Below are 26,195 nucleotides of genomic sequence, written 5' to 3' on the forward strand. Positions count from 1 at the left end.
TGAGCTGCAGGTGAACTTCAGGACACAAAAATGCTTAAAATAACCTGCGTGCAGCAACCCCCAGCTCCCAGGTTTTAACTCATTTGGACTGAGATGGGTGAGCCTCAGGCCTGCCTAAGGAGCTCAAAAGCACAGGATGATTTCATAGGATCCCAGCCTGGTTTGGCTTGGAAGGGACCTTAAAGCCCATACAGTTCCAGCCCCTGCCACGGGCAGAGACCCCTTCCACTAGAGCAGCTTGCTCCAAGCACCCGTGTCCAACCCGGCCTTGAGCACTGCCAGGGATGGGGCAGCCACAGCCTCTCTGGGCACCCTGTGCCAGCGCCTCAGCACCCTCACAGGGAAAAGCTTCTGCCTCAGAGCTCAGCTCAGTCTCCCCTCGGGCAGGTTAAAGCCATTCCCCTTGGCCTGTCCCTACATCCCTTGTCCCAAGCCCCTCTCCAGGTTTCCTGCAGCCCCTTCAGGCACTGGAGCTGCTCTCAGGTCTCCCCTTCAGGAGCCTTCTCTTCTCCAGGCTGCTCCAGCCCCACTCTCTCAGCCTGGCTCCAGAGCAGAGCCGCTCCAGCCCTCGCAGCCGCTCCATGCCCTCTGCGTTGGTGCCGCTGTGCCAGCTCCCGCCTCACAGAACCGGGGTGCTCTGGCCCCGCTTCACGGGGCTGGGGCTGAGCCGGGCCCGCAGCACGGCGCAGAATGAGCCGAACGCGGGGCGATAACCGCAGCACCGCGGCTGTGCGGGGGGAGCAGCGGGCAGGCCCCGGCCCGGCTCCCAGCGCCCGCGGGGCCGCGCACCCCCGTCCCCCCCCAGGGCCCGTCGCCCGCCGGGGACAACCCCGGGGCGGCCCAAGATGGCGGCGGGCGCGGCGGGCGCCGCCTTTGTTGGGCGCGGGGCCGGGCGGCGGCGGCGGCGCGTGCGCGCTGTGGCGCGGCCAGAGGCGGCTGCGGCGGGCGGCGGTGAGGAACCGGCCCCGGCCCCGGCCCCGGCCCTGCCCGGCCACGGCCCCTGCCCGCGGCCCCCGGCTCGGAGCGGCGCCCGCGTGGATGGGATGGAAGCGGGACCCTCGGGAGCAGGTACCGGGGCGGGGGGGAGGACACCGGCGGTGAGGAGTGAGCAGCGTGCGCTGAGGGAGGCTGCAAGCGGCGGGCGGGCGGGCGCACGATGCGGGCCGGGGAGCCCCGCTGCGAGGGGCCGGGGGTCTGTAACGGGGAGATTGGGGGTGCGGGGGGGGTGCAGTGGGGGGGCGATGCTTTGGGGAGCGGCGGGGGCCGTGGTGCGGTACCGGCGTGCGGTGGGGGGGAGCAGAGGGGCCCGTGCGGGGCCGAGGCGGGGGGACAGGGCCGGGGTCGTCCCTGGTTGCGGTGTGGGGTACCCCAGAGCGCTGCGCGACCCTGGTGCAAAGGGGCTGCTGTGCACAGGGCGGCAGCATCCCCTCGGCTCCCCATCGTCCCCCCTGCTCCCCATCGTCCCCCCCTGCTCCCCATCGTCCCCCCCGGCTCCCCATCGTCCCCCCCGGCTCCCCATCCTCCCCCCCGGCTCCCCATCGTCCCCCCGGCTCCCCATCCTCCCCCCCCGGCTCCCCATCCTCCCCGCGCCCCCGGCGCGGTGCTCGGGAGCTTGCGTGGGGCCGGCGATGCTCGCGTCGTGACAGCACCGAGCGGGTCCTCGCCCCGCGCCGGGGCATGCGCGGAGCCGGGGCTGTGCGTGGCCGGCTGCCGGTGAGGGCCGAGCTCCGGAGTCACCCCGGGTGCCCCCGGCCTCCACGCACCCGGCTGCGGTCGGGACCAGCGCTTGGCGCTTTCCGCACCCCCTCGCACCGCTTCGTTCTGCGGGGTTGGGAGCGCTGCTCCCCGAAATGCACCCTCCCGGTCCCGGCCTTGCTCTCGTGCCCGATGTGAGCATCGCGAACCCGTGCTGCAGGAGGAATTTGGTGCCTAAAATGAGGCAGATGGGAGCGATGGGCACCGGGGACCTCTTGCCCTGTCTTGCTGTAACGCGCTGGCGTGGGGAGCTTTTGACAGAGAGTTGTGCACGTTTACAACCGAGCGTGGGTCCTTCCGCATGGCATTTAAAGCGCGGCACGGAGAGCTCTTCGCGTCTCTGCTACCTTCTGGCTGCCGGCGCTTTGTGCTTGGGGCTGATTTATTGGCATTGGGAAGCTGTGATTTGGCGTCATGGGCTTTGCTGGTGCCTCGGAGCGATAGTGGGGCTGCTGCAGTGGGGCGGTGGAGATAGCGCTGCCTGCGCCTTCCTACCAGCCTTCGCTTACTCTGTTAAGGTGCTGTAAGATGTTGGATGGGATGGGGATGGGTTTGGGTTTCAGTTCTACTGATGGGGGCTGTGCTGGGAGCAGGGATTCTGCTCTCTTGGCAGTTTCCCCTTTCCTCCCCATATCTGCCTGTGGGATGTCTGCTCCCACCCATGTTCCCCTGCATCCAGGGGAGACGTTTTCCCTGTGTTGCAGGAGCTACCGCAGATCCCACGCTGCCTTAGCGTCCCTTTGCCTGCTGATGGACTCCAGGTGCAGGTCTGAGGCTCCTGGATGAGCTCTTGTGATGTTGGACTATGACAGGTCAGGTGGATAAAGCAGGAATCCAGCATGTGCCTGGATGTGCCCAGCCTGAAGATACCTGGAAAGGCAGTGGGGAACATGGGACATGCTGTGACCCACAGGCACCGCTCAGGGAGCTCAAGGGCACACGTGTGTGCGGTGGCTTTAAAACTAAACTCATTTCCCCCCAACTTTTAGTTTCCTCTCTCCCTCCCAAACTTCCTAAACGCTGTTAATCTTAACCGATGTCTTCCTGTGCTCAACGCGGCGAAACCCCCGAAGCTGTTCCGTCTGTTGGGTCTCTTTATCTTCAGGAAACATGAAATCACATGTGCCTGTTTCTGGGATGGGGTTGTACCAAGGAGCAGAGCTGGGAGCAGCACCTTGCCTGGAGGCATGGCATGTATGGGTTATCTCTGAACGCTTCTGCAGCCTCTCTCTTAACCCCAGGACGAACAAAACAGAGGCGTTATTAAGATGGCAGACGCTAAAAAGAAGCCAAACCAGGCAAGGAAGCGCTGCTCTTTCGGCAGGGTGATCTGTGGTGGAGCTGCAGGAGGGTTCTAACCACCGAAGACCCCAGCCTGAGGCTCTGCAGGGCTGCCCACGGTGCTGGGACACGGAGAGGAGCCGGCATTGCCTTTGTCCTGTCCCCTCTGGCACCGGGGTTGTCTTTGTCTGCTGCTCCCAGCTCTGCACGGCCCGGGCTGCTGCCTGGATGTGTGTGGGAGCAGAATGAGACCCCGTGGGTAGGCAGGAGGGGTGTCAGCCTGCCCCCAAGCCAGGCACGGCTGCGGTACGGGGTCACACAGCGTGGTGTGGTCACCAGAGGTGATGGCAGTCATGGTGCTGGGCGCTTCTCAAACCCCATCAGAGGGACCAGAAAGGGGGATATAGAGCTGCTGGGCATGGGCTGGCTCATGCCAGCATGGGTCAAAGCCGTGTCCGTGCTGCTGGCATCGCCACACTGCTCTCACTGGAGCCAAAGGGGCTGTTTTGTGATCCCAGGGAATGATGCTGTGGAGGTGGTGATGCTCTTGCTTCTGTGCTATGCTCTGTCACAGCATCTGTGGGTTCATTCCATGGTCCTGTGTCGGGGCAGGTTTCTAACTTGACACTTTAGTTTGTCCCCCGTGATTCCCAAGTGGGAAGTTGAGGTTTGACACGGCACACCAATGCCCTTTGCAGCACTTGGCGTCAAAGATACGAAGAGCTATCTTGTTTTCAGAAGTAAGCATTGTAGTAAATCAGATTATAGCCCGTTGTGGCACATTTCTTGTGTGCAGCTACCACAGTGCAGGGCAGGAGCAGCTCAGGTTTTCCCTCAGAACATGGACTCTGGTGCACAGGATGGATTTAATGCAGCCGGAGCCCTCTGCCCCATATGGGCATGAACTACCTGAACTCAGTGTAGTGTTGAACCAAAATGCCCCCGCAGCTGCATGAACCTGGCTGTGCTCAGGGCGACTCGAGAAGGAGCAGGCAGCCGGTGCGATGCCTGGGTTGGCAGAGATAAGGTGGTGCTTTTGGAAGTCTGGGCTTCGCGGGACAGCATCAGTCACTTGGAGCCAGCAGGACTGGAGATGTTGAGCCTGGAGACTGGGAAAGCCCATTGCTCATCCCGCTTGCCATTGCCTTGCCTTCTGCTGCTGCCACTTGCTTTGCCTCCTGATGGGGGCTTTTCACTTCTCAGGTGGGTTTCTGGGGCTGGTTTAGGGCTGGAGGTGGCTCGGGTCGAGCAGGGAGCTCTGTGTGTCCGGTGGCTTTGGTGTGTGCTGCTCCCCTCGGATTCCTGGCTGTGTTTTGGGGGGAAGGGGCCGTCGCAGACCCGCTGCCGCCGCCGCAATCAAACTCCCTTTTGTCTCGCCCCGTTCCCGTGGCCCCTCGCCTCAATGCGGCGCTGGGGAGGATTTCAATGACATGGTAATTTCATGCCGTCCCACCGGGCGCAGGCAGCTGTTGGGCAGTGGGGTCGTGTTCCCCAGCTGTTCCCATAAATAACAGCAACAAAGCATAGTCCAGAGCTCATTCCCCCAACCGCCCTTGCACCTTGGCAGCGCTGCCCTGGCCGACAGCTCTGCCCCATGGCGCTTCCCAACTGAGGAGGGACGGGGAGGATGCTCCCGCCGCCGGCGCGTCCTCGGGCCGCGGCTTTTGTGTGCCAAAGCCTGTGATTTCTCGCGGGCCGCTGCGTTTCTCATGGCAGGCGGATTTCATCCCGCTCGCTGCCCGCATTGTGCGCAGGAACAGCACTGCCCCTCCAGCCCCCGGCCGCCCGCATTTACATGACAAAGTGGGAGCCTCTACAGCTTCGCCATGGAGAGTCCAGATATGCAGGAACCTCCCCCCGGTCTGCGGGTGGTTTGGGTGGGTTTTAAGGAGTTTTCTCCTATCAAAGGGAACTGGCACGTTTTGTTGTGCTGTGCCTGCCTCGGCGTCCTCCGAGCCGGGCGGAGGGTGGCTTTTGGGAGGACTTGCACTGAGGCAGGTCACTGGGGGACCCTGAGCATCCCGGTGTGGTCAGGGGTGAGCCCACCCTGCGTGCTCACCAAAGGGCTTTGGGATCTCTCCCACCTGGCCTAAAGCAGCCAAGGCCAGGCCAGAGCCGCAGTCGCATCCTGCAGCTCCCATCAGGCACTGAGCATCAGCCCCGGTCCCCCTTGCTGTGCTGGCTGATGCCATGTCACCACTCTTACAAACAGCCGTGTCCTGGGTAGGCAGCACTGCACCAGGCTGTGCTTTTTGGGTCTGGAAGTGATTTAGAAGGGAAGAGTCTTTATTGCTCCCTGCTTTGCTGGGTGAGCTCCAGGCGGCTGGCACAAGCCCTGCAGCGAGCCTGGGGCTGGGCTGCCACGGTGCCTGCCCCTTCTCATCGCATTCGAGGACTCTGTGTGTGCTGTCACCGAAAGAAACCCCTCTGAGGCAGCCCAGAGCTCAGCGCTGCTCCTGTGTCCTCCTCTGGCCTCTGCAGAGCATCCCGCTGCCATGGCTGCCCTGTTACACTGCCTCCTGTTCGCAGTAGCTCGTGGCTCTCATCAAGCTCCTGAGCCAGATTTTGTGGTCCTGGAGACCGACTCCTTCCTCTGTGATTGATGATCCTCATTGTCAGGCTTTGCATTCACAAAGCATCCAGAGGGGCTCTGTACAGGGGTATTTGGGGGCTGACCGAAGCAGTGCCAGGGCTGTGGGCAGTGTTCAAGGCCAGGTTGGACACAGGGGCTTGGAGCAAGCTGCTCCAGTGGAAGGGCTCCCTGCCCGTGGCAGGGGTTGGAGCTGGATGGGCTTTAAGGTTCCTTTAACCCAAACCATGGCATGGTTCTGTGATGTGGTTGCAGGGAAGGCAGCAGCGAGGGGCTGTGCTCCGCAGCTCTTGCAAGTTTGCTGCCTGGTTTCTCACTCGAGAGGCAGGGCTGGGAGCGGTGGCTTCAGCAGCGCTGGCAGATGCCTCCGATTGCAAACCATCACTTCAGGATGCAGCAGCTTGCAGCCAGGACTGGCCATTGCCAAGGAATGCTCGTCATGTGGGGACATGAGTTACACCGTGAGCATCGCTTTATTACCACGAGCTGCCCCCGGAGCGTGGTGCAGCCGGTTGGGGCCGGGGGGACTGCTTGTGCCTGTGGAGATCCCGATCTTACTCCTTGGACTGCTCCGAGTCCCATCCTGCCTTGTCCAAGGAGATGCTGGGGCCAGGTTACCCCAGGCTCGGGGTTCCCGGGCTTGTGGCTTTATGGGAAGTTCAGCCCCTGGGTGCTTCCAGGGCTCATCCCATCCCCTTGCTGGCCTTCCATCAGCAGGAAGAGTCTTGCAGAGATGGGGTGCAAAAGCGAAAAGCAGATCTGGAGCTGAGTTTTGCTGCTCTTCTGGTTCTCCACTTCCGATATTTTTAGCCTGGAGCTGAAATTTGGATTGAAAAAGCAAGTGGATGGGAGCAAGGGGTGCGAAGAGCACCATGTGTTCAGGAGCTGGAATGGGAGCCGGGACGCTGCTCGGGGCTGACGTGGACAGTTGGCCACCCAGATGGAGCGCGGCGAGTACCCCCACGCTGCGCTCCCTGCACCCGGCCCAGCTGGCTGAGGCCTCACGGGGTTTGAGAGGCAGCAGAAGATGGAAACTGGGGTAGGAGGAGATGGAAACTGGGGTAGGAGGAGATGGGAAGAGTGGGACCAGCGCAGGAAGGGCAGATCTTGCCTCGGAGAGCAGCGGTGTTGAGCACTTCTTTGGGGTTGTTTTATAAGGTACCTTGGAGTCCAAGGGTGCTGTCAGGTCAGAAACGCAGCTCAGCCCCACGGCTGGGCACTGGTACCCAGCCCTGCATCTCCAGAGCTTCCTTAGTCTGTTTAATGGGCCTTGGGGAAAAAAGCGTACTGCCCTCTTTATGGGTTTGGGGCTGTGCTGCTTGAAGTGGGGATTTGGGATTGGTTTTATGTTGCCCCTCATAATTCATAGGGAAGTGCACCAGGACATGGGTGTGCCTGTGGTCAGGAGTCCCCTGTCCTCTGAAGGTCTGTACTGCTGCCACCCATGGTCCTGGGTGAGTTCCTTTCCCTGAGGCAAAGCAGGGCTGTGCTGGAGGATGGTTTGATGTCTGCACGGCACAGCAGAGCCGGGGCTTGGCACTGCCCTTGGACAGCTCGGCTGGGGCCGTCGCTTGCCAGATGGTGCCAGGGAAGCTGCTTCCAGCTGTGCTGGTCCAAATTCTGGCACCACCACCTCCTGCCAGGAGCAGTAAGGGGGAGACCTCCTGGTTCGGATGCGGTGATGCAGAGCGCTGTGACTGCGTTGTGTGCCTGCCCTCCTGACCGGCTCTCTCCTCGCAGCTGCAGGCGCATACCTGCCCCCCTTGCAGCAGGTATTCCAAGCGCCACGTCGGCCCGGGATAGGAACTGTTGGGAAGCCCATTAAGCTCTTGGCCAACTACTTTGAAGTGGACATTCCCAAGATTGATGTGTATCATTATGAAGTGGATATCAAGCCCGACAAATGCCCACGAAGAGTCAACAGGTAAGGCAAGTATTAGAGGTTTCGGCACTCATTCCCTGCTGCCAGTTTCCTTGTGGAGACTCCATAAGTGCCTGTCTCTGTCTTCACCAGTGGAAGCCATCAGGGTGACATCAGGTGATGTCCAGTGCCCACGTGTGGTTGGACCCCACCAGCCGTGTTTGTGCAGCAGTGCTGGTTCCTGCCCCTGGCAGCCTCGGAGGTCCTGTCCCTGCTTCTTCAAAGCAGCTGTGCTATTTTGGCAGTGATCCCTAGTTTAAAAATAGCAGCTCAGACCTTGGGTCGTGATGTACTTCTCTGTTCTTTGTTTTCCTTTTGATGTCCTGTTCTCTGCCTGTCCCCTCCCACCCTGTGTGTGCTGAAGCCAATGAACCAAGCAGGGCAAGGCCAAGGTCCTCCTGCCCCAGGGGGACTCAGCTTTGCTCTCTGGTGCCCCACGTCTCAGCAGTGCCCTGAGAAGGGACCAGGCTGTAAAGAAACCAGCAAAATGAACCTGTTCCTTCTCTCCTCCTGTCCCTCTTTTTTGCCCCCTCACCTGCGTAGGGAAGTTGTGGAGTATATGGTACAGCACTTCAAACCACAGATCTTCGGCGACCGAAAGCCAGTCTACGATGGGAAGAAGAACATCTACACTGTCACAGCCTTACCCATTGGAAACGAGCGGGTAAGAAGGGGTGATAGGCCCCATGCTGGCAGTGTGACCTGTCTGCAGTCTGGGAGGGACAAGCTGAAACTGTCGCCTTCCACTTGTGCCTGCGGGGGTGCCATGATCATAGGATCCCAGCCTGGTTTGTGTTGGAAGGGACCTTAGAGCTTGTACAGCTCCAACCCCTGCCACTGGCAGGGACGCCTTCCACTAGAGCAGCTTGCTCCAAGCCCTGTGTCCAACCTGGCCTTGAACACTGCCAGGGATGGGGCAGCCACAGCTTCTCTGGGCACCCTGTGCCAGCGCCTCAGCACCCTCCCAGGGAAGAGCTTCTGCCTAGGAGCTCATCTCAGTCTCCCCTCGGGCAGGTTAAAGCCATTCCCCTTGGCCTGGCCCTACAGGCCCTTGTGATCGCTTCCCCTTCCCTTCTGCACGCAGGTTGACTTTGAGGTGACGATCCCGGGGGAAGGCAAGGACCGGATATTTAAGGTCTCTATCAAATGGATGGCCATCGTGAGCTGGCGCATGCTGCACGAGGCCCTGGTCAGCGGGCAGATCCCCGTCCCCCTGGAGTCCGTCCAGGCACTGGATGTTGCCATGAGGCACTTGGCTTCCATGAGGTACGTGCATAGAGGAAGGGGGCGGACTGCTGTGGCTGGGACTGGCCTTGATGGTCTTTGGGAGGAGGTGGCCGTGCTGGTCTGGGTGCTCCTACAAAAGAAGGTGCAGGCAGGGTGATGCAGCCGCCGCGCAGGTGATGGCTCAGAGGGGCCGTGGGGGTGCTCTGGTCGCTGCTGGTGAGCGTTGTTTGACCTGGTGTGCCCTGGGTTGCAGGTACACTCCTGTGGGTCGCTCCTTCTTCTCCCCTCCCGAAGGCTACTACCACCCCCTGGGAGGCGGCAGGGAGGTCTGGTTCGGTTTCCACCAGTCGGTCAGGCCTGCCATGTGGAAGATGATGCTCAACATTGATGGTGATGTATTTATTCATGCTGGGGAGCTGCAGTGGTGGGGTTGGGTGTGCTGGGGGAGGCTGGATCCAGCCGAGGCTTGGCCAGGTCCATCTGCTGGGGGAGAGCAGAGACGCATCGTGCTGTCTGTCCTGCAGTGTCGGCCACCGCCTTCTACAAAGCCCAGCCTGTAATCGAGTTCATGTGCGAGGTCCTGGACATCCGGAACATCGACGAGCAGCCCAAGCCCCTGACGGACTCGCAGAGAGTGCGTTTCACCAAGGAGATCAAAGGTAGAGCACTGGGGACCCGTCCCCAGCTGGATGCTGCCCAGACACTGCCTGTGGCTCATCTCCCACTGAGCCCCTGCGGTGATGGGGGGAGCGGGAGTTGCGCACTGAACAGGCCTGAACTCTGCTGTGTCTCCCTGTCTCACATCAGGTCTGAAAGTGGAGGTTACCCACTGTGGGCAGATGAAGAGGAAATACCGCGTGTGTAACGTTACCCGGCGGCCGGCCAGCCACCAGACGTAAGGAGGGTGGGAAGCTGCCCTTGGAAAAATCTGAGCTGCTCTCCTTTTTGGCGTCTGCTGGTGTCGTTAGGGAAGGGCTGCAATGGCAAAAGGAGATGTGTTTGGGGCTCTGCAGCCACTGTGGGCTGTGGTGAAGGCGAGCAGGATGCAGGGGACAGTGGGAGAGCAGAGGATGCTTTGTCTGGCAGGCAGCGTGCTGCAGTGGGCTGGAGCTGGCGTGCCAGGAATTGTCCTAGTTTTTACCTTTGAGTTTGGGGTTTTTTCTTTCTTAAATTAGACACTGCCACAGCAGAAGCTGTGGCAGGGGACAAAGTGATTCCCTGCCTTGGAATCGTGTGTGTGTGCCAGGGAGCAGGCTGGGCCAGGGCACCCCTTGGTGTCAGGGGCTGCCCTGCTCCCTGCAACAGGACAAAACCACCCCAAACAAAGAAGCACAGCAGGAAATCCTGGCTTGTGCTGTACAAACCCAAGCACTGGCCCATTCCCAAACCAGTGGTGCCTGCTCTGGCCGGCACTGCCAGGCTTCGGAGCCCCCTCTGCAGCAGGGACGCCTCCGTGGCCACAGCCACGTTTCCTGTTGCCCAACCCTGTCTCCAGGTGTATCTCATGGGGTTCATGCGTGTGTCACCCCAGGCACCCCATTTCCCTGGTGCTCCAGCATCCCTGGGTCCCAGCCCTGGGGCTTTGTGAGTGCAGGAGGGATGCGATGTCTCACCAGGCTGTTTGGGCTGGCTCTCCCCGTTTTGGCCTCCCTAAAGATTATTGGGTCAGTTCTTCGTTCTCACCGAGCTCCTTATGGAGCTGCAGACAGCTGGTGCTGGGTATCGCACCCTGGTTGTGTGCGCAGCACAGCACCCCCTCAGCCCTGATTCCTGTGGGTTTGAAGGGGGATGCAGCCTTCTTGCCCCCCCAGCTCTGCCCACCCTGGAGCCGCTGCCCTGTACCCGGAGGGGGTGCTTAACCCGGAGCTCAGCTCGGCTGCCAGGGAGGGCACCAAGCACAGAAGTCCTCCAGAGTGCCAGTGTGCTGTACTTATGTACCTGACAGCGGCGTACGTGGCATGTCCTGCCCTAAACATTTGCCCTCATGAGCTGGATTAGTGAGGGAGGGCTTTATTTAGGGACCCGAGTCCCACACTGGGGGCAGAGTATTCTTGACTCCATTTCTGAAAATACCCCTGTTGTGCTCTTTATTCTTGTATGGTAGCTCGGGGTGGGAGCCTGCCTGTTCCCTCTCTTCCCAGCCAGAGTAAGTAGTGCTTGAGCTCTGGAAGTGTCTGCTCTGAGTAGGTGCACCTTCGTGTCCTGCCTCTGCCAGGTTTCCCCTGCAGCTGGAGAGCGGTCAGACAGTGGAGTGCACAGTGGCTCAGTACTTCAAGCAGAAATACAACCTGCAGCTGAAATACCCCCACCTCCCCTGTCTCCAGGTTGGCCAGGAGCAGAAGCACACGTACCTGCCCTTAGAGGTGAGTATCAGCTCGTGTTGTGAGCACGAGTTGCCTCAGTGTTGACTTGGCAAGAGCTTCAGGCTGGTTTGGGGCTGGCTGCAGGGCCTGAGTGCTGTGCCCATGGGGCAGCTCAGCAGTGGTCCCCCATGTCTCGCCTGTCCCTAACACACAGCTGCTGTCTCTCCCCTGCCATGCAGGTGTGTAACATCGTGGCAGGCCAGCGGTGCATCAAGAAGCTCACAGACAATCAGACGTCAACCATGATAAAGGCAACAGCCAGGTCTGCCCCAGACAGGCAGGAGGAAATCAGTCGCCTGGTACGTGGCACGAGGGATGGGAGGGATGGTGTTTGGGCTGTGGCTCTGGTAGCGGGTACAGCACCATGTCTGTGATGCACCTTGTTGTGGTCCTGCTCCTCAGCTGCTCTGCGCTGGAGCACTGCAGCCTGCTCAGGAGGTGCTGGTGGGATTAATGGCTTGGGTTTATTCCCCTCTTCCCACTGAATCCCTGGTCAGAGATGCCTGCATGGGAGTAATGGACACATGCATAGAGGAGCCCAGCTCCAAGTGACTGTGGAAACTCGTGTACAGCAAATTCACACTAATGGAACCTGATCCAAAGGGAGCTGGAACTAAAAATAGGAAAACAAATTAGAGAAATGACCCTGGCTGTGGGTGAATGTGGGGGCTGTGTTGTGGGGCTGTGGTACGGGAGCCCTGTCTGCAGGTCAGCCGGGGGCAAGGCAGGGGAAAGCAAACCTAGCTCTGCTCTGCATTGATCAGTGTGCTCAAAAATGAGGTCCCCCATGGGCCGGTTTGGTTTGAGCCTTTGTGTTAAACCCCTTGCCCTCTCTTTACAGAGAGGTCTGCAGCTCTGTAGGGCCCAGGACTTGAGGTGCCAGCTGAAGCTGTGTGGGATGCAGCATTTGGTCTCACTCCTTCCTATGGCCTTTCCTTCCCTTTGCAGATGAAGAACGCCAGCTACAACCTGGATCCATACATTCAAGAGTTTGGGATCAAGGTTAAGGATGACATGACGGAGGTGACAGGGAGGGTCCTGCCAGCACCCATCCTGCAGTACGGAGGCAGGGTAAGCAGGGCTGCACTGCCTGGGTGCTGAGCTGTGTTGTGCAGAGAGAGGCCTTCACACCAGAAAATGTTGTTTCTGAGCAAAACTTGTGCTACCTGCATGTGTGGGGGGTAGAGCAGGAGTTTTTTATCACAGGGCTTGGGGTTTGGGATGTTTTATCAATATAAGTGTTGTGAAAGCAGTAACCAAGAGTCAGTGACAGAGGGGTGAGCTGAAAGGGAGAGGGATGCTCAGGGCAAGCAGCTTGGGTGAATTTTCCATCACTGCTGAGGAGCTGAGATGGGGAATTGCCCATGGCTGACCCTGGCAGGGCAGGGAGCTGGTGAGGGCGTGTGGCTTGGCGATGGGGAGCACAGCCACAGCCCGTGCTCCCCGGGGCAGTGCTCTGACTGTCTGCTTGCCTTGCAGAACCGGGCCATTGCAACTCCCAACCAGGGCGTGTGGGACATGCGAGGGAAGCAGTTCTACAACGGCATTGAGATCAAAGTCTGGGCCATTGCTTGCTTTGCCCCACAGAAGCAGTGTCGAGAGGAGGTGCTGAAGTAAGGAAAGGGGCAGCCCGTGCGGGTGGGGGGAGCTGTGGGTCATGGGGTCCCACCCTGCTGCTCCCAGCCTGGGGCTGCACATCCTCCATCACTAATAGCTGATGTGTACGCAGCTGAATTAATTGCTTGTGGTACAAGTTTGATCTGGGTTCACACTTGGGTGTTCAGTCTTGTTCCTGTTAGTTTATCCAGGGAGCCTCACTGTTTATGCTGGCTGCAAACAGCCGTCACAGAGCCTGCCAGGGTGGGGTGAGCGCATTGGCACACGTGAGCTGACAGCCAGGCTCTCCTCGATCTGCTCTTTGCATCAGGTAGCTGCAGCATTGTGATCTGATACTGCCAGCCCACAAGCTGGATTGAACTCTTCTAAGCTGGATCCCCTCAGAGAGATGGGGTTGTGAGGGATGTTGAATTAAGTTCCCCCATAGTCTGTCTGAAATACTGTAATTCATGTAGGAAACATCTGACTTGCCATGGGGTTTTATTACAGAGCAGTGTGAGGCTTTCTGAAAAGCTTTGGTAGCTCAGACATTCTCTGCTTTGTTAGCAAAGTGACACTGAGCGGGGAGAGACACTGCACTCCTCCTCTGACTCCTTTGGGGCAGAGCTGGGAGCCCTGTTCTCCCTTGAGCTCTCTCTGCATCAGATTTATCCTTGGTAATCCAAAAACCCAAAGTGTGGCTGAGCACTTTGGTTTGGTTTGGCAAATCACCTGGAGATGAGCAGGTTTGCTCCCCCGTCTCCAGCCTTCCAACAGAGGATGGCTGATAGCCCCACCACTTCAGGAGGAGTCAGTGCTGGGGCAGGAGGACACCAAGAGGGGACAGGTCAGCTCTGACAAGTGCTGGTCTTGCACTTCCTGCACCAATGCACTTGCTGGATGCTGCAGAGCCGCAGGTGATGTCCCTGTGTCTGTCCTGGCCCGCTCCAGCCGGGGGTCTCCTCTCGCTCAGTGCCACGCAGGATTGCTCCGGGCTCACTGCTTCTCCTCCCGGGCACAGGAACTTCACAGACCAGCTGCGCAAGATCTCCAAGGACGCAGGGATGCCCATCCAAGGCCAGCCCTGCTTCTGCAAGTATGCCCAGGGTGCAGACAGCGTGGAGCCCATGTTTCGACACCTCAAGAACACCTATTCAGGGCTGCAGCTCATCATTGTCATCCTGCCAGGGAAGACACCGGTGTACGGTGCGTGTGGGGCTGGGGTGAGCGGGGAGAGGAGGGGGCCCTCCCCTCTCTGCTCCTCCTGCTGGGGTTTCTCTCCCTGTTTCCAAGGATGCTGCTGGCAGCGGCACGTTGCTGATTGCCTTGTGCTCATCTGCTTCCTCTGCCCGCAGCCGAGGTGAAGCGTGTTGGGGACACCCTCCTGGGGATGGCCACGCAGTGCGTCCAGGTCAAGAACGTGGTGAAAACCTCCCCGCAGACCCTTTCCAACCTCTGCCTCAAGATCAATGTGAAGCTCGGGGGGATCAACAACATCCTTGTGCCTCACCAGCGGTGCGTTCGGCTCCTGCCTCTCATGGCTTTGGGACTTGATTCCCAAGTCCCTGGCGGTGCTGCCTGCCTGGGTTTACCTGGGGAAGAGGGAGCCTGTGGGTGGCTGTGTGAAGTAGCTCTTTGAAATGGAGGTTTTCAGCCTGTCTCGCCTTGTAATGAGCTACTGATGTGCTCAGGCCAGAGCCTGGAAGTCAGGAGATGTTACCTGTGTGATCCGTTCATCTCCGTTGGGCTGTGCATCACCTTGACATGGCCCCAGATGCCTGACTGCTCCTTTCTTGTCTCTCCCACCAGCTCTGCTGTCTTTCAGCAGCCGGTGATCTTCCTTGGGGCCGATGTCACTCACCCGCCAGCAGGAGATGGGAAGAAACCCTCCATAACGGCTGTAAGTTCCTTGTCCAGAGCCAGGCTCAGTGCCCAAGAGCCCTGCAGGGATGCAGGAGCTGGAATGGGACTCGTGTGTCCCATGAGATCCCTGTGGTGACACTTCTTGAGGCAGTCCCATGCTCTTTTGGGTGTTCTGATCCTGCTCTTGGGGAGAGGGGTCCCTGGTCCCATCCTGCCTCTGCTGCGGTTTTGGGGAACCACTGGGAGAGCTGGCAGCTGCCAGCAGGTGGGGCTGGTGATGTGCTGGACCCCATGAGTGCTGTCAGACAGGGACAGGGTGTGAGGGGAGCTGGGTGCTGCCACGGTGCCCCCTGAAGTCATCCCTGGGCATCCCCATCCTTCAGTGCAGCCCTAGGAGGGACCTTCCCCAGCTGGGAGAGCTGGGGCTTTGGAGATGGGGGGAAACTGGGCTTCTTCTGAGCCTTTTGGGGAGGAGGATTTGCCTTCACCTCAAATGAGCAATGAGCATCCACCCATGAAGTGCCACTGGCATGCTGGTGGGGCCGGGTGGCAGCTCGTGCCCTTCGCCAGGCTGTAGGACGTTGTTACAGTGAGGGAGAGTGTCAGGTTCAATTAAGCACGTCAGCATTTTCCTACCAAGTTCTTAACTTTCCAGGGCTCCCAGCTCAGGTTTTCCTTGGCATGCGAATGCCTCTTTGGAACGAGTGGGTTTTTTCTTCCTTAGCAGGGGTTGGGAAATGCTTTTGGCTCTTTGCTGTAGGTGTGGGTGGGACAGAACAGGCTGTTTCCTGGCGGCAGCGCTGCTCCTCTGAAAACATCTTCTGTGTTTTGCTGTGCAGGACCACGGCGGGGCTTTTTTTATCTTCGTTTTCACGAGAGCCGTTTTGAAGCTGCAGGGGAGGAGGGGGGCAGCGCCTTCACATGGCCTTGATCTTGTCCTCGGTGTGCTGTTAACTGGACAATAGAAGGGGGTCCGTGGCTGAAGCCAAAGGAAACATTTCTGTTGTGCACATGAGCTCCAGTGGTGCAGCCCAGACCCTAGAGCTCCATTTGGGAATGGCTTTAATCTGCCCGAGGGGAGACTGAGATGAGCTCTTAGGCAGAAGCTCTTCCCTGTGAGGGTGCTGAGGCGCTGGCACAGGGTGCCCAGAGAAGCTGTGGCTGCCCCATCCCTGGCAGTGCTCAAGGCCAGGTTGGACACAGGGGCTTGGAGCAAGCTGCTCCAGTGGAAGGGGTCCCTGCCCTGCCCTGTCCTGCTGGGGCAGAGCAGCAGCAGCCCCCACAGCCACTGGGTGGTACCAACCAAGTTGTCTCCCTGGAAATTCCCATAAATGCTGCAGAGTGAACCCAGGATGTGGCCATGACCGGGGACGTCCCTTTTGGGCTCTGGTTGCCTGTAGAGTGTTCACTGTCGCATCTGTTGTGAGCTCGGGTGCTCTGCCCACTGCCCGCTGTGGGTGTCGGAAGCGTGCAGAGGCTGGGAACATCCCGTGTCCCCTCCATCCTTGCTGTTGTAACCTGTGGCCCTGGCCTCTGTCACTGCAGGTTGTGGGCAGCATGGACGCCCACCCCAGCCGGTACTGTGCCACGGTGCGTGTGCAGCGTCCTCGCCAGGAGATCATTGAGGACTTGTCCTACATGGTGAGGGAGCTCCTCATCCAGTTCTACAAATCCACCCGCTTCAAACCCACCAGGATCATCTTCTACCGCGATGGCGTTCCCGAGGGACAGCTCCCGCAGGTGAGGACCCCTCAGATCCTTGTCGGCTCCCTTAGGGGTGCCTGGGTGCCAGTGTGTCCCCTCACCCTGCATGCCCCCTGTCTCTCCAGATCCTTCACTATGAGCTCCTAGCGATCCGAGATGCCTGCATCAAACTGGAAAAGGATTACCAGCCTGGCATCACCTACATCGTCGTCCAGAAGAGGCATCACACCCGTCTCTTCTGTGCAGACAAGAACGAGAGGGTGAGGGCCACAGGGGGCCAGGGTTGTGGGAGGCCGATTCCACCACATCCCTTAGGAAGAGTCAGCCCTGACTGCGCTGAGGGCAAAGCTCACCACTGGCAGCAGAGAGCTCCTGCTTGACTGAAACGTGCTGCTCGGTTGGGTCCTGCATCCATGAGGATTAGGCTGCTTCCAGAAACCCAAACAGCTGTTTGCTGTTATGATGAGTTACTGGGTGCTGATGATCCTGGTGGCTCTCTGGAAATAGCCTCTGTCAGCTTGAAAACATCTGTTGTTTTGGTGATAGCTGTAGCCGCTGATGTGACAGGATGAATAACCCCTTGCTTGCTCACAGCTTGTTTGTGTGTGCTGTGCAGTAGCATCAGTTGCTGTAGCTTTTCCTAGATTTGATCTAAATTGAGTGGTTAGATCCGATCTAACCAAACTCTGGCTCTACCTGAGCATGAAGATTAAATCTTGGGAACTGAGGACAGGTTTTGATCAGGGTGCAGAAGCCCCAGTATTTCCTGGCAGAGACTCTGGCATACTCTCTGTATGGATCCTTAGAGTTCTGCTCACTTGATCCTCATTTCTGCAGCAGGATGGGCCAGTGCCCAGCTCTCAGCTGCCTGCTTTCCTTCTGATGCTGTTTGCTCTGTCTCCAGGTGATGCCTGGTGTTAATGCTTGCAGGAAATGCCAGCAAGCCTGTGGGGGCAGGGAGCAGAGCAGGATGAGCTGCTGCTGGAGTGCTCAGGAGCAGCTCTGCATAGTGCTCTCAGATTGAGATGCTGAGATGGGGATGCTGCACTGCGGCCCTGGTGCAGCGTGAGCGCGTACAGATGGTGCTCTAGGCAGCTGGAAATAACCAAACTCTGCAGTGCTTGGATCTCTCTCTCTATTTCCTGTAGATTGGGAAGAGTGGGAACATCCCAGCAGGAACAACAGTGGATACGAATATCACCCACCCCTTTGAGTTTGACTTCTACCTGTGCAGTCACGCAGGCATTCAGGTACTGTGCTGCAGAGCTGGCTGTTGTGGTGCTGCTGGTTTTCTTTGGCTGTTGTTGCAGGCTGTGCTCTCATGCATCTGACCCAGCCCTGTCAGAGCTCCCTGCAGCTCCAGAGACAAGAGCAGCTCCATCCAAGCTGCCCTTGCGGTAGTTTTGGTGAGCCGGTGCCGGGGCTGCCCTGCTGCTGCATTATATGGCACATACTTGTTATCTCTTGGAACCAAGGATCTCTCTAATGAGATATTCCTCCTTCAGAGTGGCCAATTCAGCAGCTTGTCAGCTGGTGTCTGAGCGTGCCGGGCTCGCTGGGGCGCCTGGTTGTCAGCAGGGACCTGTTGTCTGGCTGTGGGCGGGAGAGCTGGTTTGCTTTGCAGCTGCCTTCCTTCAGGCAGCCAAGATTAGTCAGAGGCTGTACTGCAAAAATTGCACTCATTTAATCCACAGCTGCTTCCGCAGGGGAGGCTTCCTGGCTTCCTCTCCTCCTGCAGGGACAGCGCGAGCTGGCCTGGGTCCGTGAGGAGCTGGTGCGGTGCAGTGGGCTGGGCATGGGCACGGGGCAGTGGCGGTAATGGTGGTTTGCACATCAGTGCTAAGGGCTTTCCTGCCTCTTGGTGCCTGCATGCATGCGGGGTTCTCACACTAGGGAAGCACAGGCATCTGTCCTGAGCAGGCTGTCTGACGGGTTGATTTGCCTGGGGAGGGGATGATGAGGACACAAGGCAGCACCTCTCATGCTGCCCCCCCTCCTTCCCAGGGTACGAGCCGGCCATCCCATTACTATGTCCTCTGGGATGACAACCGGTTCACCGCGGATGAGCTGCAGATCCTCACGTACCAGCTGTGCCATACCTACGTGCGCTGCACCCGCTCCGTCTCCATCCCGGCCCCGGCGTACTACGCGCGACTGGTGGCGTTCAGAGCACGGTACCACCTCGTGGACAAGGAGCACGATAGGTGAGGGGCTCTCAGACCGCAGGGGTGTTCAGAAGTGCCTGAATCCAAGCAGTGCTGCAGCAGACCCTCGCTCGAGGGGGAGACCTGCACATAGCTGCATCCTTTTAGGTCCCTTCCTAGGGGGAACTGGAGCTAAAGGAGGGTTAAATCCCACCCCAAGCTAAGTCTCGGCCTGGAGGAGCATCCCTGGGCTGTGTGAGCATTACCAGCCACCTCGGGGTACTGGAATCTCTGCAGTGCCAAGCACAGTAGCTGGCACGCACCGCATCTCTGTACACTGGTGAGATGCCTTTCTGTGCTGCCAGACTCTGCTCTCCAAGGGGTTTTCTCAGCGTTCCTGGGGGAAGGGGAAATACGAAATAGTTACACCTTGTTTTCCTTGATTTTCAGTGGTGAGGGCAGCCATATATCTGGACAGAGCAACGGCAGAGACCCCCAGGCCTTGGCGAAGGCTGTGCAGGTTCATCAGGACACTTTACGTACCATGTACTTTGCTTGAAAGCCTTTTGTTACCTCACTCAAGAAAGCTTTCAGATTTGTAGGAGCCATACAAAAAAGGAAGCATTGGGACACCTTGTTTATTTTCCAATGAGAAATCACTGCAGGGCAGGCAGCGTCGAGTCGAGGCAGGAGACCAGCACCACGGGACAGGGAAGAGCCAACACCTCTGGAGGATCGCAAGAAACCGATGGCTATTTTTTTGATCATTTTTTTCGGGCTTTGCAAAATTCTGACCTGACCAAACACACGAAGGCATTCGAGGAAGGGAGAACGCTCCTCCCGGGAGGCGGGCGCAGGTTGTCATTGATAAGATGCAATACTATAGACTCCTGACTGTGAACTGGCGGATTTGGTCCTCCGTTGCCCACCAGGCGCTGGTAGGTATTTTTTGTGTGGGTTGGGGGGAGGGGATTTTTAGAGCCTTAAAACAGAAGACTAGATTTATAAAACTAATATTTTAGAATATGAGATGCTTTAATGGGTTAAGGGGAAATAAAAGAAACCAACTAGTTTATAGGAGACGTCTAACACTAACGGTTCCCCGCCCCCTGAATAATTCCCCCCTGTATAATGTAAGGCACCCTAGCACTTAGCTCGGAACTGAGAACTGTCTTCCTTGTGTTAAAAGCTAGTTAGCTGCTGCCGTTTGAAGCAACAGTCCAGACTTTTCCATGGGTGAGTGCCTTACTATGATGCTGCAAAGTTTCCATGTTTTTAATCTTGTGAGGAAAACAGTAATCTTGTCTTGATGGTGGTCCATATTTCCATCGGAAGGAGTTGATTTCTATGGTCCTAAGTTGCAGTTTATGTTAGATCACAACCTCATGGTGGTTAAACTCCATTGAAAGATGTTGCACTTTCACACAGGACACGTTTAATGGCTGCTGACCCATTTTTTGTTTTCCAGTGTACTACTTGTTATTTAAAACTGTTTCTGACAAATGGGGGCATCTTCATCCCATGAGGACAGAAATCACTCGCGGTTGTTTTCCCCCTTTTGTTTTGGTTTTCTTTTTCCCTGAATTTTTATGACGGACACCGGGATTTTTTTACTAAACATTATTTTTATACGAGACCGAGTCTGTTGCCAAACCACACGAGTCATTAACATTGTCAGAGTTTACATCACCACGCTTCCCGAGGCTCTGCGCTCACACCAGAGGTTTCCAACGTTCCCTGTCCCATGAGTGTTACCAACCACAGTCCGCGCAGCGCTGGGTGCTCCTCGGCACCCACCTCCCATGTGCGTTCAGCACATGTCTGCCCGGGTCGGCTGCTTCCCGGAGTACCATGTACCCCAAATCCAGCACCTCCAAACTGTCCCCCCCCCACCTCTGCTGCTAGGTTTTGCTGCTCTTTGTGTCATGGTGTCACTGATCTCATGTGCAGGGGTTTTGTTTTGTTCTGAAAGCACACCAGGGTTGTTCCTTTAGTCAGAATGATGAAATCCTTGTTATTGTCGTGGGGGAAACTCCTACTGAGTTGTGTCTGTAACAGAAAAAAAAGCCTTTTCCCCAACAGTAACGTAGTGACTGCTTTTCAGACTCGTTTTGCCGCACAGAACGGCCATTGTGCACAGTGGGGCAGTAGTAGCAACTCATTCCCAATGCCATGTGGGCAGATTATCTGGGTTATTTACATGAACGCGTGCACAGTGCTTCCTGCAAGAGAGCAAATGATGTTCATGCTCCTCCCGCGCTCTTCAAGGGAAGAGCTTGAAGCGCAATCATTCTCCTGCCAGCCATGAGCGCGTTTCCGAGGCAGATCCACCGCAGGCACTGCCCCATGTCAGTACGCGTGGAGAGAAGCACACCTTTTTGGTTTGTACTTCCTGATGTTTAAACTTGCCTTCATGAAAAGAGCCACGTTGGTCATGTTGGCCCCTTGGTCTGTCCCAGCAGTGGGAGTTCACTCAACCCGTTCTCTTTTTCGGGCACCGTGTTTGTGAAAAGTGAAGACATCAATATGCTATGCAACTAAGTGCTGAGCCCACTGATGCCACGTTTTGTGAAGAGCCTGCGTTTAGCACAGTCCAGTTCTTTTGCCTCAAGACGACAGTATTTTGTTTGTATTCTCCTTTGCACCTTGTGTCAACCTCCACTGCTGTATATCTGCAAGGTGACGGGGGGGAGACCAGGAACTATTCGTGGTCAGTAGGGTAGCAAACTCTTAGGAAGGCTTTTTAGAGAGTAGGGAACGCATCAACACTAAGCACCAACATGAGAAGCCTACATTCCTGTACACAAGTGCCTGCATAGTGACACAAATTCAGCACCTCTCCATCTCATCCTCAGAACTCTGGCTCATGTTCCTTGCAAGCAAAATGATCCCAGAGGGGCTGTACCCACTCACCTGGTGTTAGAAAGCTCCTCAGTAAGGATAAGATCGGGGTTGAGGTCAAGGTTCTCTCTGCAAATCAGTTTGTTCACCAGCATTACGATGGAAAGCCCCTGGCTGCTGTTGGGCAGCGAGGGGCAAAGGTATTTTGGGTTCTAGTGTTTTATTTTTGTGTTTTAGTTGGGTTTAGGATTCTGAAATGTCTTTTCGTAGCTGTGGCATCGCACGTGCCATTTTTAACCATTTGAAAAGAGACAGTGCGGGCATTTACAGAAACAGCTTCTTGCTCTGTAACGATTTTTTGTAACCTTGAGACTTGAAATGTAAAATGGACCTTTAAGATTTGCACTCATTTGTAAGGTGGCTGTTCATAGAAAACTATGAATGAAGACTTGCTGATGTAGCACCTACTTTTAACAGCGTTTTAACTGCGCGACAGCTTCACAGCTTCTGAACCTCTCAGCTGTTGACTTGCAGATCGTGTTCTGCCCTTATTTCACCCTCTGCGTTGGGTTTTCTTGGGTTTGAATGAATCAAAAAAGCCAAACTCAGTAGCTGCTGTGCCCTTTAAACCCTGTTTCCATTCGGAAGACATTTAGAAGGGGTTTGAGTTACCCACATGTTTTGTATAATGGACTATGCACTGTACCTTCGACACGGCTCCAGCATTCAGCATTTCTGCCCTTTTCTTGTCCGAGATGCAAACGAGTAACTGCATGTTGAGGTGCTGTGCGTTTTGCTACCCGTAGCGGATAGATGTTAACCCAGATACATATCAGGATCTGTAGTTGCAAACACAAAGCCACAAACCCCACATGGACATCCCAGATGGCTCCCCAGTCTCTGCCTTCTCCATGCGTACGTGTTCCTTCTGCAACTGGAAGCATCTCTGGGTGCCTGCCGTTTCGTGGGAAGAGGAGTAACTTTGATTTACCCGTCAGCTGTTGAATGCTGTTTGAGTCCCTTATCTTCTGTGTGAGTATAATGGGGGGGGGAGAGGGCAGAGCAGCCCTTTCCCCAAAGCTTTCAGGGGCGGTCAGGGTGTTCTGGTATTCACAAGCATAAGACCTGATGTCTTGAGTGTCCAAAAGCCCGAGCATTCAGCGTTGCCTCGCGGAAAGTTTTCTTCTTGGAAAAGTTAGCGTGACGTAAAAGAATGTGATCCTTTCAGGAAGAGAAAGCCAGACAGAAGAGAGCAATAACCAAGTGAAATCCATATCTTGCCTGAGTGATTTGCACTTCAATAGTTGTGAAAGAAAATTTGCAGGACTCCAGTGCTTTTGTGTTCAATTTCTAGCCCCTTTCGTACCTCCTTTATAGGAGCAAGTGTTGAACTGTACATAGGGTGTTTACGAGACGCTCTGTTTGGGTTGTTATTTTCCTTGTGGGTTATTTTGGTTTGGCTTTTGCTTGAGCTCTGTATGGTCCCTTTGTTAAATAGACGTGGACAGTTGATGTACAGTGCTTCCTGAACAAGCAGCAGCACAGAACTTATTTTATTAAGAAAATAAGGCTTATATTTGAAAGGTCGGATATCAGTTTTCCTTTTTGTATGCGTGGAATTGAGACTGGTGAAGAGTAACAAAATCCTTGGATTAGGCCAAAAGAAAATCCTGTAAGATCATAACCACCTCTTTATTAAAGAAAACAGTATGATTCAAGAGCTCCAGAACATTGTATTTATATTGATTTGATTTGGTTTGATTTGATTTGATTGCCTTTGTGGATTTCTCTCTTTTTTTTTTTTTTGCCTTGGTCCTGGTTTTTGCTTGCAACTTTGACTCTGCGGTCCCAAGTGTCTGTTACCCTGTAACTGTTGGCAGAAGACCTAAATAAAAGCAATGTGAACACGTTGGGGTGACCCTCCTGAGTCAGACTGCGTGGGGAAGGTTCATGCATAGCCCCAGCCCTTGGGAAAGGCTTGGAGACTGAGGGGGAAGCGCTGACTGTAGCTGGATCGCATCAGGTATTGCAGAGGATCCAAACCCCATCCCATAATGAGGGAAACACTTCCGTGAACGGGTATCTCTTAAAACTTCTTGGAATATGGGAGCCAATTCTGCTTCTTATTAGAATGTGTCTGAGGATACGTTGAGCTCCTTGGGTCATCAGATAGCAAGACCCTGCAGCAAAATACACTCTTTTTCCAGCTATGTTGTGTGCTCTGGGGCTACAAAAGGCTGTTGGCTCCACAGTGCTTTAAGTGGACAGATTTTGTATCCCTTTTGGACTGGGGTTAATCCTGATCCTCTGGGTTTCTCTTGTTTTGCCTTTCTCAGCTTTGGAATCCCATGCAAGCATCCCAGCCCTCTCCAATGCTAACAGCTTACAGTTGTGTCATAGGGTCCCAAACTGGAGGCTGTTTCCCATCCTCTGAATCCTTAGATCCACTTGTGCTTCACCTTGCAAATGTGCATTGAGGTACCTATAGAGGATGGATTATTTAGCAGCTGAGCTCTAACTGGGGTTTGAATAATGCTAAGCAATTCTAAGGAAGCTCTTGCTAAAGACAGACACGTCCTCATTAGATGATTTGCACTGTAGCATTCAGAACGTGTGCTACCAAACTGAGCGCTTGTATGGGTTCCGCACACATCCTGCTGCTGGTTTGGGGATGATCGCTTATTTCATGCCTTGTATTATACCTTACTGTAAACTGAGTCCTACCACAGAACAGAAATCATGTCCTGCCGCTCCTGAGAGAGGTGCCTTGTGCAGCCGGGTCTGAAGGCCAGGAAAACAGGTCGGGCTCCGGGGTTTCGGATGTTAGGTTGGCATTTGAGCCCCGGCCTGGGGTTCTGGTTACAGCAGAACCAGAAGTGCTCACCTGCCTCCAAAGGATGTGCGTTCTGCAGAGCTGCCTCCCTCTGCTGTATCTGCTTGATCTCGGGGATCACATTTCCCTTTCCCTTTCAGGATTCCAGCCAAGGAAATGAGTATTAGTCATTTACTTTCAATTTGCATGGGTTTGGAATCCGTAACTACATTGACACTTCTTAACGGGCAGTCTCGGGATGATCCTTTTCAATAGTGATTCTGAAACCTAGGGTATGAACCTCCAACTCCTCTTCTGCTGGCCCAAAGTCCCAGCTCTTTAATAGCTCCTCAGCCTTTTCTGTGAGGGAAATGCCCCTTTCATCACCAGGACAGGAGGGGATATAACTTCTCCATAACAAGTAGCAGGTCCAAACCTCCTTGGCCAAGTCTCAATGTACTGTTCTTACCCCAAAAAGTGATGTTTTGGGGTAGAGGGCGCCAGTGCCTGAGCTGGTGCCGAGCTCGGTGCGTCCCCCAGTTGCGTTGCTTGCTTCAGCCTCTGCTTGTTCAGTGACAGTTTGCGTGTCGCGGCTGTGGCGAAGCGGTGCTAAACATGGATACAAACACTGCCAAACCTGAGGGAAGAGCGGGCGGGTGCCCTGGGTTGATGCTGATGCAGTGACCCAGGGGCCCCAGGTCATGGAGGCTCCCGGCTCCTCTGCAAACAGGGACAATAACCGGCAGCCTGCTGTCAGTGCGTCGGTTGCTGTGGCAATGGAGGATCGTGTGCAGTTATCGGGGTTGGTTTGGTTCAGTCCGTTTGGCGGGCTGGGAGGAGTTACAGAACCACAGCCTCGTTTGGGGTGAAGGGGCCTCAAAGCTCCTCCACCTCCAACCCCTGCCACGGGCAGGGACCCCTTCCACTGGAGCAGCTTGCTCCAAGCCCCTGTGTCCAACCTGGCCTTGAGCACTGCCAGGGATGGGGCAGCCACAGCTTCTCTGGGCACCCTGTGCCAGCGCCTCAGCACCCTCCCAGGGAAGAGCTTCTGCCTAAGAGCTCATCTCAGTCTCCCCTCTGCAGGTTAAAGCCATTCCCCTTGCCCTGTCCCTACACCCCTTGTCCAAAGCACCTCTCCAGGTTTCCTGCAGCCCCTTCAGGCACTGGAGCTCCCCTCAGTTCTCCCCTTCAGGCCCCAGCGCTCCCGCAAGGCCGGGCCCGCTCCCGCCGCCTTTCCCGCCCCAGCGCCCCCGTTGCCGGGCAACCGCACCGGCTCGCGCTCCTCGCCCCCGCCCACTTCCGGCCCCGCCTCCTCCTCCCCGCCGCGCCCGGAAGCCCCGCCCCCGGAAAAAAAGGGCGCGCGCGCGCTCGCGGGGCCCGGCGTGCGGGGGCGGGACTTCCGGCGCGCGCGCGCGCGGCGGTGCGGGGAGCGCGGAGGGGGTCGGCGCGTGCGGGGGCGGGGGCGGACACGCAACTTCCGGGCCTGAGGGGAGCGGGAGCTGCGGGCGCGGAGGGGACGCGCCGGGCCGCGGCCTGAGGGGAGCGGGGCCGCCCCGGCCGAGCAGCGGAGCCCGCAGCCCCCAGCGGCTGCGCCCAGCTCCATGAATGGAAATCGGCAGCGCAGGTGAGCGCGGGCGGCCGCGGGGTTTGGGGGGCGCCGCCGTTTGGCCGGGCTTCACCGCGCGGCTTTTACCCCTCCCCCGCCTACCCCATCCCGGCCCCGGCTCCCGCCTGGCGGGCAGGCGCTGTGCCGCGGGTCCCGGCGGAGCGGCTTCGCCGTGTGGTGCCCGCGCGGGGAGGAGCCGCCGGAGCCCCCCATGGGGGTCCCGCTGCCGTCGCGGGGGACCCGGTCACCGCGTCCCGCCCGTTTCCCTGTGCCGAGGAGTAATTTTCCCGTCTTTCATAACTCGTGTTTCCCGGGCGGCGGCTGCAGGCCCGCTTGCATAATCCGGTAAGTGATGGTGCCTGGGAGATGCCGCCCTGAAAACCGGAGCTTTCCGCTGCGGGACCCGTGCGCTCTCCGCTCCCCGCACCGGGCAGATCCGGGGCCTGCCCCTCGTGCGCCCGGGCGCTGGGCATGGGAATTTTCAGGCTTTTG

At 57.0% G+C, this 26,195-nt stretch overlaps 3 protein-coding genes across 5 annotated transcripts in view; 2 read left to right on the plus strand and 1 right to left on the minus strand.

The window, feature by feature from the left end:
* Window positions 1-26,195, minus strand: part of PSMB2 (proteasome 20S subunit beta 2) — a 155,802-nt gene that overhangs the window by 92,949 nt on the left and 36,658 nt on the right. The window lies entirely within an intron of this gene.
* LOC134164677 (protein argonaute-1) lies at window positions 921-23,192 on the plus strand. Its single transcript, XM_062620741.1, has 19 exons — window positions 921-1,068; window positions 7,367-7,550; window positions 8,091-8,211; window positions 8,632-8,813; window positions 9,028-9,164; window positions 9,299-9,433; window positions 9,582-9,669; window positions 10,990-11,137; window positions 11,317-11,436; window positions 12,086-12,208; window positions 12,617-12,750; window positions 13,755-13,939; window positions 14,089-14,248; window positions 14,543-14,633; window positions 16,142-16,336; window positions 16,426-16,560; window positions 17,449-17,550; window positions 18,305-18,504; window positions 18,895-23,192. The coding sequence occupies exons 1-19, from the start codon at window positions 1,044-1,046 to the stop codon at window positions 19,001-19,003; spliced, it is 2,574 nt and encodes an 857-aa protein (XP_062476725.1). The 5' UTR covers window positions 921-1,043; the 3' UTR covers window positions 19,004-23,192.
* The window catches only part of AGO3 (argonaute RISC catalytic component 3), a 36,130-nt gene continuing 35,581 nt past the window's right edge, over window positions 25,647-26,195 (plus strand). For 2 of the 3 annotated variants that reach the window (XM_062620738.1, XM_062620740.1), the window contains exon 1: window positions 25,647-25,721. In XM_062620738.1, the coding sequence (XP_062476722.1) occupies window positions 25,703-25,721 (19 nt within the window). In that variant the 5' untranslated portion in view covers window positions 25,647-25,702. Of the gene's footprint in view, window positions 25,722-26,031; window positions 26,049-26,195 lie in introns of those variants that run through there. The other variant, XM_062620739.1, reaches the window with a different exon arrangement.

The sequence above is a fragment of the Pezoporus occidentalis genome, unplaced genomic scaffold (genome assembly GCF_034315485.1).
Source record: "Pezoporus occidentalis ecotype Australia unplaced genomic scaffold, CSIRO_AGI_Poc_V1 ctg223, whole genome shotgun sequence".
Lineage (NCBI taxonomy): Eukaryota > Metazoa > Chordata > Aves > Psittaciformes > Psittacidae > Pezoporus > Pezoporus occidentalis.

Bases quoted from the DNA above. Each gene is read 5' to 3' on its own strand.
- LOC134164677 (XM_062620741.1), top strand. From the start codon at position 1,044: ATGGAAGCGGGACCCTCGGGAGCAG. The intron at 12,751-13,754 runs GTAAGGAAAGGG...TCCCGGGCACAG, and splicing joins TGTCGAGAGGAGGTGCTGAA to GAACTTCACAGACCAGCTGC. The intron at 14,249-14,542 runs GTGCGTTCGGCT...CTCTCCCACCAG, and splicing joins ATCCTTGTGCCTCACCAGCG to CTCTGCTGTCTTTCAGCAGC.